The 14,349-nt window shown below is 33.0% G+C and overlaps 2 protein-coding genes across 7 annotated transcripts; both read left to right on the top strand.

The window, feature by feature from the left end:
• The first annotated feature begins 985 nt into the window (after positions 1 to 985).
• Positions 986 to 5,183, top strand: LOC110657881 (phospholipase D alpha 1). Of its 3 annotated transcripts, none has more exons than XM_058129631.1 (5): positions 986 to 1,327; positions 1,466 to 1,580; positions 2,526 to 2,597; positions 2,687 to 4,541; positions 4,631 to 5,183. In XM_058129631.1, the coding sequence occupies exons 2-5, from the start codon at positions 1,491 to 1,493 to the stop codon at positions 5,062 to 5,064; spliced, it is 2,451 nt and encodes an 816-aa protein (XP_057985614.1). In that variant the 5' UTR covers positions 986 to 1,327; positions 1,466 to 1,490; the 3' UTR covers positions 5,065 to 5,183. The 3 variants fall into 3 exon arrangements, with proteins under 3 accessions (XP_057985614.1, XP_057985612.1, XP_057985613.1); XM_058129629.1 differs by having other exon boundaries at positions 1,435 to 1,580; XM_058129630.1 differs by having other exon boundaries at positions 986 to 1,380.
• A 202-nt stretch (positions 5,184 to 5,385) lies between these two features.
• LOC110657882 (uncharacterized) lies at positions 5,386 to 9,005 on the top strand. Of its 4 annotated transcripts, none has more exons than XM_021815307.2 (6): positions 5,386 to 5,626; positions 5,856 to 5,977; positions 7,460 to 7,716; positions 7,983 to 8,070; positions 8,527 to 8,593; positions 8,685 to 9,005. In XM_021815307.2, the coding sequence occupies exons 2-6, from the start codon at positions 5,922 to 5,924 to the stop codon at positions 8,736 to 8,738; spliced, it is 522 nt and encodes a 173-aa protein (XP_021670999.2). In that variant the 5' UTR covers positions 5,386 to 5,626; positions 5,856 to 5,921; the 3' UTR covers positions 8,739 to 9,005. The 4 variants fall into 4 exon arrangements, with proteins under 4 accessions (XP_021670999.2, XP_021670995.2, XP_021670998.2 ...); XM_021815303.2 differs by having other exon boundaries at positions 5,388 to 5,671; XM_021815306.2 differs by lacking the exon at positions 5,386 to 5,626 and having other exon boundaries at positions 5,850 to 5,977; positions 7,455 to 7,716.
• The last annotated feature ends 5,344 nt before the right edge of the window (positions 9,006 to 14,349 follow it).

The following is a 14,349-nucleotide window of genomic DNA, read 5'->3' as shown; positions in this document are numbered from 1 at the left end:
TTCTTTCTTTTTTTTTTAAAGAAAATAAGTGAAAATGTGGTTGTGGTGGTTCTTTGCTTTATAACAGAAAGAAATTACAATGTGGTGGTGGCGGCTGCGGCGGCGGTGGTGCTTAACTTCTGGTTCTTTCTAATTGCCGTGATATGTCAACTTTTGTTGACGGTTCATGTGGGTATGTGCTTGCTATGGCATTGGAGTTTAGGGCCATATTGTTATTTTGGACCTTATTTTGCTTTGAAATCTTTGGCAATATCCCACCTCACAAGCCCAACTGAATGGACCACTTCTTAAAATATATATATAAATATTTACCAAGGCCCAGTAAACTTGGAGCCTATTAATTTAGCAGTTCCAATCAATTGCTGGTAGTCAACAAAGAGTTGCACTGCAAAAATACCAGGCCCCCGGTTCCGGTCATGTTTTGGGTTAGAACTACTAGTTCGGTTCAGTTTCGATTTGAAGCCATTGAATCTGATCGATTTTGAATTTGACCCAAATTGATCCTGGTCCAATTCACATACCGTACCAAAACCCTACTCCAAATCATCAACATATCAAAAGCCTAAAACCTGAATGTATTTTCACTCAATATAGCACTTAAGCTATATGATCAAATAACTAATGATCCTTTCTTAACCCTACTTAATAATTTCATCAATATTTAATAAATATGAAAATAACTTATTTTTTTATAATTAGCTTCAATTAAAATTCATATTCGAAATCTCACATAGTGTCGCTTAATTAAAACTTATTAATTAAATCTGAGTTTTTTTAGTAAATATAATAATAAAACTATTCATGATAATAATAATTAAAGTACAAAAATAACTTTATTTTTAAATAAATAATTTGATAATGAGGAACATGAGAATTATGAATTATTGAATATGTCTTTCATGCCTTTTTGCAAGAATAGATAATTGATTCAAACCTTAATAATCAAGAAACTTGCAAATAGCTAACTCCATAATAAGAAAAAGATCCTTATATTGTACTTTCATGGCAGTGAATAATTACATAATTACTCGAATAATTCATCAAAAGTTATTAGAATTGATACTCAGGCATCACAAGAAACTTAATACAGTAATCCCATTTCATAATCTTGCATAGAATGCCTTGAGACAATGAACTAGTAGTGAGCAAAGGCGGAATTGATTCTAACTTGAATACTATTGAGAAATCAATCTCTTCCTTCATACTACAAGAACAAGAATGCATGAGATTCTCTTCTTTTCTCTCTCCATATCTATGAGAACAACCTGCCTAGAATCTCTTAACAGTGCCTCCAGATTTCTCTACAAGGATCTTTTTCACCTCCCAAGTATTGGATCTTTGATCTTTCTACTGTTTTCAACTCCATACTTATTTCTTCAAGTGGGTTGGTGCTATTTGCTGATCTTTTTTCTTGTTTTTCTTGGTTTGTTTTAGATAAATCTTTTTTTTTTTTTTCTTGCTTAAGTGGGTGATCTCAAAGGGTGAAAAGGATGCCTAGTTTGCTCCATGGGACCCTTTCTGTGACGATATTTGAGGTTGACAGGATACAAAATGGGTGTGGATTCAATTTCTTCAGCAAGGTAATTAGTATATACTTATTTTAAGCTTTAAAGATTGATGATTTAAGTATGATTTTGTAAACCAACATAGATTTCAAGGATGTGATAAAAACTATGCAACAAGATCAATTCAATTGTTGTTGCTAATCAAAATCAGAACTGAAACTCGAAATCTCAAGAGTCTTGAAAATGATTTCAGTTCAAGCGAAGATAAAACTTATTGGTGATAGGATTGCTGGATATGATGTGAAATAATTGAGGTGTTGCTTTACAAGAATTTATTATTCTCTATCATTTCCTCATTTAGGGGGAATCTGATAGTTAGGGAAAGCTGTTGTGGTTGTATAGAGATATCTGGTTGCTTCAAATAAGAATTGAATTGGCTTTTGTTGGATTTATGTTTAAAAAACAGATATGGGGTCAAATTTATTGGTCTAATCCTAAAATATTGATTTGATTTTCCACCTACAGTAGTAAAAGAAGTAGATCTAAAAGTTTCTCAGTACTTGCTGGATTTCTTGTGCTTTAATCTCTATGGGCTGATGGATAGGGTGTCCCTGGTTCATGTCTACTTTGTATGACTGAATGAATTTTTTGCTCCTAGATACAGTCCATTATGAAACTAAGACATGAGATATATGGTACAATATACCTATTAAATATATGTTGTGTCTTGGGTTTAGTGAACTGAATATGGATATGAATTTCAAATGATATATGTTTTTAAATTTATGATATTAAAATTCATATTGATTATTTTGTCCCTTGAGCCATATATTTCTTATGCCCTAATTACATCAAAAAGCCAAATCTTTACTCGAATTTTAGAATGCAAGGAAATTAACTGTAGAATTTCATATGAAGGTTCATCAACATATATTCTTTTTTTTTTCATTTGTTTTCTATTTAAGCTAAATTGTAAATGGATTTAATTCAATTGTGTTTTTGTTTTCTTAAAATCTGGAGGGTACTGGACAAAAAAGTTGTGGGAAAAAATTTCTATCCAAAGTCAAGAGAATGGTGCTTTGCAGGCGTGAGGTATTCATTTCTTCTCTGCACCATATAAAATCTGATATGTATAAGTTTTTCCCCATGTAATTAATATTCTTGGATTTAATGTTATGCAGATTGTTGGTTCTAGACTCTATGCAACAGTTGATCTGGACAAGGCAAGGGTTGGAAGAACTAGAATGATAGAAAATCAACCCTATAACCCTCAGTGGTACGAGTCCTTCAACATATATTGTGCCCATTTGATCTCACATGTTATTTTCACAGTAAAAGATGACCAAGTTGTTGGGGCAGAGCTGATTGGAAGAGCTTATATACCTGTTGAAGATGTCATCAAAGGGTACATTGTTGACAAATGGGTAGATATATTAGATGTATATCGCAACCCCATTGGCTCTAGGATCCATGTTAAGCTGCACTTCTTGAGTGCTGCCCATGACAGTAATTGGTCTCAGGGAATCAAGAATCCACGCTATGATGGAGTTCCTTACACATTCTTCAATCAACGACAGGGTTGCCGGGTTACTCTGTATCAGGATGCTCATGTCCCTAACAGTTTTATTCCTAGGATTCCAATAGAAGGAAAGACCTATGAAGCTCACAGATGCTGGGAAGACATCTTTGATGCCATCACTAATGCCAAGTACCTGATTTACATAACTGGGTGGTCTGTTTATACTGAGATAACTTTGGTTAGGGATCCTCATAGGCGAAAACCAGGAGGTGACCTAAAACTTGGGGATCTGCTCAAGAAGAAGGCTGATGAAGGTGTGAGAGTTCTTATGCTCGTTTGGGATGACAGAACCTCTGTTGAGGAACTGAAGAAGGATGGCCTAATGGCAACCCATGATCAAGAAACTGAAAACTACTTCAGGAACACGAACGTGCATTGCTTTCTATGCCCCCGCAATCCCGACGATGGAAGAAGCATAATTCAGGGATTTGAAATCTCTACCATGTTTACTCACCACCAGAAGACAGTGGTTGTCGACTGTGAAATGCCTGATAGCACATCACAGAAAAGGAGAATAGTGAGTTTTGTTGGAGGCATTGATCTTTGCGATGGGAGATACGATACACAAGACCATCCTCTATTCAAGACCTTGGACACAATCCATCATGATGATTTTCATCAACCCAACTTTCCTGGCTCCTCCATCAAGAAAGGAGGTCCAAGGGAGCCTTGGCATGATATTCATTGCAAGCTAGAAGGACCTGTCGCATGGGATGTCCTCTACAATTTCGAGCAAAGGTGGAAAAAGCAAGTTGGGGAAAGTTTCTTAATTCCACAACAGACCCTGGAAGAGTATACAACCCGCCCATTGCCGGTGTTGCAATCATCGGACACTGATACATGGAATGTCCAGTTGTTCCGTTCCATTGATGGTGGAGCTGTTGTTGGCTTCCCTACGAGACCTGAGGAAGTAGCTGTATCTGGCCTTGTCAGTGGGAAGGACAACATCATTGACAGAAGCATTCAAGATGCTTATATCAACGCCATTCGGCGGGCAAAGAATTTTATCTACATCGAAAATCAGTATTTCCTCGGAAGCTCATTTGGCTGGAAATCAAATGATATCAAGGTCAAGGATATCAATGCCTTGCATCTTATCCCAAAGGAGCTGTCGCTGAAGATAGCTAGTAAGATAGACGCAGGAGAAAGGTTTACTGTCTACATTGTGATCCCAATGTGGCCAGAAGGCATACCTGAGAGTGCTTCTGTTCAGGCAATACTAGATTGGCAAAGAAGAACAATGGAGATGATGTATTCTGATATTTCTGATGCCCTTAGAAGAAATGAACTTCAACATCATCCAAGGGATTACTTGTCGTTTTTCTGCCTTGGGAACAGGGAGACAAAGAAGATAGGAGAATATGCGCATCCAGAAACACCGGACCCCGATTCTAATTACAGCAGAGCTCAGCAGGCCCGTCGATTCATGATCTACGTTCATGCAAAGATGATGATTGGTGAGTGACTGTTTTACCTTTTCATTATGAATTCTGAATCAACAATTAATTCATCCTAGTTCCATCCTGAAATTTTGTTGGTTCTTCAGTTGATGATGAGTACATAATCATTGGATCCGCAAACATCAACCAGAGGTCAATGGATGGCGCAAGGGACTCTGAAATTGCAATGGGAGGGTTCCAACCACACCATTTGGCAACAACACAGCCAGCCAGGGGTCAGATAAATGGTTTAAGATTGGCACTCTGGTATGAACACCTTGGATTCATTGAGCGTTCCTTCCACCATCCTGAAAGCGTTGAGTGTGTCCAGACGGTGAATAAGATTGCTGATGAACTCTGGGAAATTTATGCAAGTGAAGCTTTTGACCAGGATCTCATAGGCCACCTCCTTCGCTATCCCATTGAAGTGACCAACGATGGAGCCGTTACAACTATGCCAGGAACCGAGTATTTCCCTGACACCAAGGCTCGCATCCTAGGCACCAAATCTGATTACCTTCCTCCGATCCTCACCACCTAGCTTTATCTCACTCTCTAATCAATATCACAAATGTAATTATGTATTAATTCCTGCATTATTGAATGGACTATCTCTCAGCATTATAAGTGGAATTTAATTACAATAACTTTATTAGTCAATTAAATGATCAATCATGAAAAATTATTCTTGGGACCAAGAGGAGACCATAGGTCCAATCACAGACAATAATTTCCCTTAATCATAGACATTCCAACGATCAGCATCTAATTGTGGGGCTCACAAGTTGCCGTAATCAGAACGGAGGGGCAGTTGTAAAGTACGAAAGCGGTGCACCAAAGATGGAATATTTCACTAACACAGACAAGCAATGACCTTACCTTCTGTTGTGGCCATGAGGCTTCTTTTGGCCAGCAATAGATAAATGAATATATAAAGAAACCGCAAAGACTATAATCATGATGCAAAGGGAAAGGAGATAGAGAAAGAAAGAAAGAGAGCCCCCTTTGGTTGGTTCAGTCACCAGAGCCAGAGGGTAGAAATATTGTTTCAGGAAGGAGAGAAGAACCCATAATTCTCCCTCTCCAATCATGCCATTTTTGAGGTCTCACCAAACCCTTTCTTTTTTAAACAGCAACAACAAAAGAAGGTTTTGATTTTTCTTGGAAAACAAACAGGACCTGTTTCTTGCTGGTTTTGTTGAACTTCATTTTTCTTTTCTTTTATCCTCGGCATCATTCGTTTTTACTAATTCACAGTGAAAGGTTATTTTTACCTAAAATAGTTGTTTTTTTTTAAAATAGATTTGATCGAATTTGTTGATTGCTGTGCAGGATTGTTTGGCCTCTCCTTCCTGGATTTAGGGTTTCGCAGCTAACATCTCTGTCGTGGCGCTTGTAATGCATCTTTGTAGACTGCTTCCTCCTTGGATCTGTCATATTATTGCATGCATGGGGTGAGCTTTTCGGTTCCTTTTACTATGTATGAAAGTACATTCTGTTTGATTCTGGAGAAAAAATTTTGATTTTTGACTTTTTCAACAGAAGATTGAACGCCTATAATTCTTTTACTGTTCTAGTTTGCTTGCGTAAGCTTTCTGGTTCTGGATCACTAAATCAGAAGGATTAATTGTGTAGGTTCAGTTTACTTTTTATTTGGTTTGGAATCTTTTCTGTTTGCTTAATCTGTAAGCTAGCTTGAGTGGAGTGAACAGAAAAGCATGCTCTGTCTTTTATTCTGTATTAGTCATTCTTTCCTTGAAGCAGTTGTCAATCTTGTACCCTATAGATAGGATTATTCTTTAGCACAAGTTTCTGTGGTTACTGTATTCTGGGTGTTGTTTCCCGAAAGAAACGGAGACATGATTTGAGAAGTAACCTGGCTGTTCATTTGTATTCTTTTCTGGTGCTTGTTTCCAGGCTCTTTTGTTTGTAACTATGGAATCATTTAAGAACAAATGCAAGGATATTTTCAGTGTGAGGAAATCTTTTTATCTGTTTCCTTCTTTTTGAGTCTGAATTTATATAGGACGGGAATTTTGTTTTTGTTTGAATATATACTTTGTTCAGCAATAGCAATGTAGTCGGGCTTGAACTGAACTTTGTTCCAGGTGTATGAATTTGTAGCAATTATTGTATCCAGATGGTATTTGTAGATTGTGTCCATTAAGCTGGACACATTTTCTTATGGCAGGCCCAAACTGCTGTGTTACAATTTAACTGGCTGTGTCTTCACAGACCTAGTAGATAATTATTTTTGTGAAAATTGGTGGAAAATTTTGCTCCTTTAGTGATGAATGTGATCGTATTAAGTTCTGTTTATTTTAGTGGATACAGGTGCGGTAATTTTTTTGGTGATTTTTTCTGGCTTTGATTGATAAAGGAGATGTATCATATCTCTTCTCCTTCTCTTTATTTTTCAGATTTTTTTTTTCTTTAATCACAATGATAATGGTGTGATTTTATGTTCTCTAAATATCTTGTTTATGTTTAAGAGTTTTCCATATAGTTATTTTATGCTTGGGCCAAATGATGAGATTCTGACTCATGGAATTTTTTTGCCACTTATCAACTTGCTGAAGAAGATGTAGAATTTAACTTCTCTACCTTGCCACTGTCTTCTGTTGTGGTTGACTGACTGTTATTTATCAAATGGCACTTTTATGTTTTTTGAGGGAGGGATTTATTGTTCGCCATAAGTTGACACATCTGCAAGCTTGAGATCCCCCATCCCTTTTTGGTGAAGGGACCCACCAAGGGGTGGAGTCTTTTGGGAACTGTTTGTATACCTGAATGCTTAATTTTATTCTCTTGCATATTTTTTCTCTTTTCGAGCATCATCATTTTTTATTCAAGCTGCTAAACCTGAAGTGGGATTCAGTTTGTTAACGTTTGGTGCTAATCACGTCTACGGTGAAACCTGATTTGTAACAGAGCAGAGGTTGTTTTGGATGCTGTGCTAAACCTCCTACAATTCTTGCGGTTGATCACTCATCAAAGGGTCTGAGAATTCAAGACCAAACAGCAAAGCGAGACAGCATTTCAGACGACTTTTGGAGCACCAGTGCAGGTGAAATGGACTGTAGTGGACTACAATCCCAAAGAAGTATTTCATCAATCAGCACCTTGAATCAGCCCTTTGATCCCTATACTAATGCTGGCAGCACAAGCAATCCTTCTGAATTTGTAAATCATGGCAAGTTTTTATCTATTAGCTTCTTCAATATGTCCATGTTGTTCCTCAATTTCAACACACATTAGCTTATCTCTTTTAAGATATTGCTTCCCTCTACTTCCTTGTTAGAGTCGCATAGTTAGTTGTTCTCTGTGAGTGTTCTGGAAATCTACTACTTGATTGTTTGCAATTTTAATAATTATGCATTTTTTTTTTCTCTTTTTTCCCCTTGCTTTGCTGATGCATCTATGAAATTACTTCTAACAATGTAAGCTTCTTGGATGCAGGCCTTCTTCTTTGGATGCAAACAAGGCAGCAATGGCTTGCAAATAAGAGGTCTCCAAGCGGGAAACAAGTTCGAGAACCAGCAATAAGGTGAAATATCCCTTTCCCCTTTTTGAAGCTAAAATTCCTGTGAAGATTTTAGTTGCCAACATGGCATGTATGCATTTTAGAACATAAAATGTTCTCTTATGTCTCCTTGCAATTCTGCTTCCTTTGGTTTTCTTGATCCACACATCATGTTGTGAACAAGTGACAGTTAATTTTAATTGATTCTGTTGATCTTCCACCACCTCCCTCTTTCCTCCTCCTCGACACATCGTACTGTTTTGTCAAAACTCAAACCACTGCTCCCTACTTGAACACGACTCAAACCACAACGGACTTTTTTGTACTTTTCCCTAGATCAAATGCTACCCACTAAAAAACCTTTTTGCAGACAAAACGTCTTTGCAGAAGCTGCTACCATTTCAGCTTAGTGGGATTTTGTTATTTGCAATTTGGCTGTGTCATTCACAGATTTTTATCAACAATTTTGTGAATTTGCAGTTGGAATGCCACTTACGATAGTTTGCTTGGGATAAACAAGCCTTTCCCCCGACCTGTCCCTCTTGGTGTAAGTCAACTTTTTTTCCTTTTGCAAGTATTCTTCTGATTTGCAAGCTACTCTCCTCCTCTTCTGATATCTTCTGGGATGTTAATGGCAGGAAATGGTGGATTTTCTTGTTGACGTTTGGGAACAAGAGGGTTTGTATGACTAAATAAGCTGGAAATTTTACAAGTGCTTTCTCCTTCCTTGAATATCGCCTAAAGGTTGCACCTAGCAGGCTTAGTTCCATTAGCTAATGGCATACCTCAAACTTAGCAGGTGTTAGGTTCTAGTCTCCTAATTCCTCTGTATGATTATTATAGCAGCCTTTTTTTTTTTTTTTTTTTTTTCCTTTTAGGCCTTTTGGGTGGAACAAAAATGTGTAGCTTGTTTTTATGTTATTGATTTTTAGTTTTTCTTAATCAAATAAAATTTTAAATTCAATTTCAGTTGAAATTACATAAATAATATGATAATAGCAATCTAGAATGTAAAAACAAAATACTCAGAAGTCAAATTGCCTCCATCATGGATTGGACCTTCTTAGCCCATGTGATTAAAAGGCTAAACCATGTGGTTTTCATGCTTATGGATGCCTAATTTGCCTATGAAAAGTGAAGATTCATCATAATTTATTTTCATCATTGACTTTCACCATCCAAAATTATTAAAATGAAATAGTGTGAAAGCTTGTTTCTTTTCAATGGTCTGCGGTGCTCAACCTAAAGGCAACTATTCAAATTCTAAACATTGAATTGGAAAGGAACGTTGTATTGAGGTAGAACTCCTTCATACATCCAACTAGTTCGGCCGCAGTTAATTTCGCTTTGATTTCAGATTGAAATTGACAATTTTGGTTAATGGAATTAAATGCTTTAAATTGAATTGTATGTAATCAACTCTGGATTCAATCATTTTAAGTCAATTTAACTATTCACAATGATATTGAGATAAATTTCTGTTATCACGATAATAAATAAGATTATAAATAATCATAGGGTAATGCATATAATTAAATATTTGTATATAAAAAAATAAATTAATAATGAAAAAAATAGAAGAAAAAGATGAGATCATATTTGCATAATGAACTCCAACTAATTTATAATTAACACTTAAATAATTATTAAATTAATCGTTAAATGTAAAATAGTGATATTATCTTATCAATTCTAGTCAAAACGACATATGAGAGTACATTTTTATGAACTATTCTTTCAAGCTCTAAAACAGTATAAATAAAAAGAGGTCAAAACATAAAATGTTATTTTAAAAGTTGTTAGGGAAATGGCCTAAATTAAAATCATTTAATTCTATTTAAATGGAAATATATATATATAGTTTGATTTAAATGCGTAAATGATTAACTGATTTGGATATCTAATTTAATCAGGTAGGTCTTAATTTGTGAACCAAACTTTGGCCAAGTTGCAACATAGAAAGTGGGTGTGGGATAATGAAATGTTAGGTGATAAGATGGGAGGAGAGCAGCCAGCAAGCAAGCATGGACTCCATTTATCCTATTATCCACCAACATTACAACACAATTAAATCTTGTTTATGATGGAATTGGAATTTCAATTTCTATGCATATGGCTTGGTGGGATCACATCACATCTCACATCACACCACTCACCTCTCTGAACGCCATAACCCTCTCTGCTCCTATGCTTCATTTGGGTTCTTGGAAGAAATTGCCAGGAAATTCACCACAAGTGTATTAGTTAGCTTATCCACCTGTTTGAAACTAATGTAATTTTTTTAATTTTAATTTTAAATATTCTTTAACTAACATATTTAAAAACTTATTTTTTCTTAAAAATAACTCTAATAATAATGTTAAACAAATTTTAAATTTATTTTTTTGAAATTAAAAAAAATGTCATTTAATTGAGAAATTTAAAAATAAAATAATATTTTTACTCCTTTTATATTTTTACTAGTATTTTCTTTTTTTTTTCTCTTAGATTATAGAAAAATAAAATAATATCTCAATTTTTTTTTAATATTGATGGGTTTTGTTGGGCTAGTCTAACTAATTAAGATATTGCTGGCTAAATCTTTTAAAAAAAAAAAAAGGCACTAATTAGGAAGTAAACAAAAAGTCCATAGACCATGAGCTCATGTTGGGTAGGATTTAGGCAAATGCCTAGCAAGTTGCAAAGAAAGATCATGTGGGAGAAGAGGAGAAGAATAATCTAAAATATTAAGGAAAAAAAAAATATTTTTGCCTCTAAATTTTTTTGTCATTTTAAATTTTTTAGTTTTTAGCTTAATTTATCTATTGATTTAAGTTCAAATTAATTCAATTTTATAAGAATAATTAATCCATACAAATATTCAAAAAATAATTTATGTACTAGGCTAATTTGAGCTTATCCACAATATCAAAGAGGGTTGTAATAATGAGACAACCACAAAAAGAATAATTTAAGTAGGAAATTTAGGAGTGTGTCTAATACAAGTTGATTAAGATAATAAAGGAGTGGTGATTAAATAATGAGGCAAGGGGAAGAACCTTTAACTTGAACCAATGTAGAAAGTGCATGGAGGAAGATGAAACTTACCGTCTATAGTATAGTCGAATAAGATATGTCACACAGTGTATAAAAATATTATTTTTTATTTCAATCATTTTTTATACTTAATTTTTCTTACACTTATTTGAATTATTTATGACTTTTCATTCTAGTGTAAATATTTTTTTTAAACGTTCTACCTGTTGAGATTGACACCGATCACCGAAATAGTAGAATATGCGAAATTGTTACAGTGAGGGTGTTACAAAGTGAGTGTGTCAGAATGTGGTCAAATTGGAGTAGATATTCATGCACTTCAAAATTTGATGAGTTGGTGACATCAAATTTTATGAAATTCTTTTATATTATGTATGTAATTGTATGAGGTGGGAGAGGAGATTTTTATATTATCACCTCATGGATATCATGGGTCTTTTCTATAATTATTATAAAAACTATATATTATAAAGTTGATGCTTTAAGGAAAGAAAACACCTAGCTAGTGCATTGGTCAAAAGCCTTCTCCCTCCAAATGTATGATACCTTATGACTATTCAACCTCAATAACCTTTTTTTTTTTAATTATTAGGTATTTTTTAATGCTAATCTTTTAAAATTTATTATTATCCCTCTTAATAATATCTGATCAAATCTAAAATTTTTATTAAAAGTGCAATGAACATTATCATTACATTTAATTATTTTTTATGAATCTTAATAACTTTTTTTTTTGTTGTGATAGAATTTAATTTCAATAATCATAAAAAAAACTATGTATTTAAAATAAATATTAAAATAATATAAATTATTTAACTTTTATTGTATAAAACAATTGATGAAGTAAAAAAAGAAAAATCACTTAGCATAATTGATGATTAATTATTTTAATAATAGAAATAATTTGTTTCATGTGATTTCATATTAAAATACATAAAATGAGGCAATATGATTAATGGACTAGTGTGTTAATTAATGGAATCTCACATTGCAAAAAATGAAAGGCCAGCTAGGTATATCTTATAACTTTTTTGGATGTATCCATAACCCATTAATTAGATGCACATTGGTGACAACCATAAAATACTTTTAATATGCAAAATTAGAAAAGGAAATTATCTAAATTATTGAATTTTATAATCCTAATTTATAAGCTCCATTATTCATACACGAGGTAGTGTGATTTTCACTGGGAATCACATTTTTTCCGCATTTAATTGAATTTATTTTTAAGCTCACGTCATGCTGGGTCCAAGTATATCCAAGTAGGGCTGAGCAGAATTCGGTTCAAATTGAAAAATCGAATCGAACCGAGTTAATTCGGTTCAATCAGTTAGATTTTAAAATTAAATTGGTTCGGTTCGGTTCGATTTTATATTATAAAAATTTCGATTATTTCTGTTCGGTTCGGTTTTGAAGATAAAAAAATCGATTAAACCGAACCGAACCGAATAGTAATTTATATAGTTAAATCAAACTAAATCAAATCGAATCGATTTTTGAATTGATTTATTTTTATGAAAATTTTATGAATTATATTTAATTATATATATATTAATTGTTTAATTTCATTGATTAATGGTTATTAGGTTCAAACCAAAGTTAAAATTAGACCAAATAACATGAAAATTAAGTCTAAATTAAAACACTAATAAAAAATCAAATTGATCGGTTTAAACCAAATCGAACCGAAATAGAATGGTTCGATTCGATTTGATTTTTCACCCATTTCGATTCGGTTCGGTTTCTAAAATTTACGGTTTGATTTTTATAATTTAATTTGATTCGGTTCGGTTTAAACCGAATGCTCACCCTTGTATCCAAGCTAATGATAAGTTTTGCAGAGCGATCTCCTCGTGATGTACTGTAATTGAACTACCAATGATCCTGCGGGCAATTATTTCATGGCTTGAACTCAATCGATCTCAACCAAGGTCGGTCAAATTACAACCTAGCCAGTTTGCCATGTTTGGGTTGAGTCACCATTAAGTTCAACCCGAACACAATCGAATTTTGAATTGAATTATATTAATTTAATAAAATTAATTATTTATTTTTAATTTTTAATTTTTTATTAATATTATTTAAATGTAATAAAAAAATAAATTATTTTTTTAATATTAAATATTAATCTTAAAAAAAAAAAAAGATGTAACATATAGAGTAATATTACACTTTCATTTAAAATTTTTTTTTTTATTAACATCCAACTAAATGCTATTACCTATTATGTCATTAATTATTTTTTAACTCTTAACAAAGCCAATGATCTTTGCTTTCAACGCTACATCATTGTGAATGCAACTGATGAAGGTGAGATTAGCGAGTTGATAAAATAAATTAATAATAATTATCAGATGATTAATAAGATGTGCCCCACTAAGGAAACTATAGAGGCAGCAGCCAGCCCCTCTCTGTTGTCATCTCACACGGATTCAAACTTACTTAAATTCCACTTTCCTTGTCATTAGACCTTAGACTAATATAATTTTTTTTTATATATAACAAAAATTATGTTGATTGGACCTTCCAATTTAAAAGTTACCCAATAATTTAGGATTCAATTTCAATGTTTATTTATTTCTGCATTATAATTATCTTGCTATTATAATTGAAAATAAAGTACAAAGTAGCCATAGTTGTCGTATAATCAAGTCATAAGAAGAGAGGAAGGAGACGAAGCAGCATATGAGAGAATAAAAAGAAGGGTATTTTATAATTTAATTTTTAAAATTATTTTTCTAAAATATAATTTACTTAACTAATATCTTAAAAAATGTGTGAATATATCAAATATTAAATATATCATTTAAAATTGTATTTTCACTTTTTTGAATCAAATAATTATAAAAATTAATTAAAATAATTATTTTTAATGTAAATAGAAGTATTATTTAACATAAAATCTATTGAATATTAATTAAAATAATAAAAAATTTATTTTTATTATTAATTTTACTAATAATTTTTAAATTAAGTAATTATATTAACGTGTTTTTTAATTTAAAATAAAAAATATAAATTAACGTTTAAAAATGATATTATTAATTTATTCCAGATAATTAAGTTCCGTACTCCTTGTTCCACAAGGTCAATGGGTTCAATGAATCATGGCGTCTTAATAAATTTGATAAACCCTAGAATGACACAGAGAAAATAACCACAAGAAACAAACAACCCGAAACATAACCTCGCATCCAAACAGACCCCAAAAGCAAAGATGAAAACCGAAACCACGATCTGGTTTCTGGTATCTGGTGTTCAATT

This window comes from Hevea brasiliensis, chromosome 11 (genome assembly GCF_030052815.1).
Source record: "Hevea brasiliensis isolate MT/VB/25A 57/8 chromosome 11, ASM3005281v1, whole genome shotgun sequence".
NCBI classification, from domain to species: Eukaryota; Viridiplantae; Streptophyta; class Magnoliopsida; order Malpighiales; family Euphorbiaceae; genus Hevea; species Hevea brasiliensis.
Note: the sequence above shows the minus strand (reverse complement) of the source record. Positions and strands in the feature narration are given on the sequence as shown.

Excerpts from the sequence above, each read along its gene's own strand:
- LOC110657882 (XM_021815307.2), top strand. The coding sequence starts at position 5,922 with ATGCATCTTTGTAGACTGCTTCCTCCTTGGATCTGTCATATTATTGCA. Across the intron at positions 8,071-8,526 it reads GTTCGAGAACCAGCAATAAG|TTGGAATGCCACTTACGATA; the intron begins GTGAAATATCCC and ends GTGAATTTGCAG. Across the intron at positions 8,594-8,684 it reads CCCGACCTGTCCCTCTTGGT|GAAATGGTGGATTTTCTTGT; the intron begins GTAAGTCAACTT and ends TGTTAATGGCAG.
- LOC110657881 (XM_058129631.1), top strand. The coding sequence starts at position 1,491 with ATGCCTAGTTTGCTCCATGGGACCCTTTCTGTGACGATATTTGAGGTT. Across the intron at positions 1,581-2,525 it reads GATTCAATTTCTTCAGCAAG|GGTACTGGACAAAAAAGTTG; the intron begins GTAATTAGTATA and ends TAAAATCTGGAG. Across the intron at positions 4,542-4,630 it reads TCATGCAAAGATGATGATTG|TTGATGATGAGTACATAATC; the intron begins GTGAGTGACTGT and ends TTGGTTCTTCAG.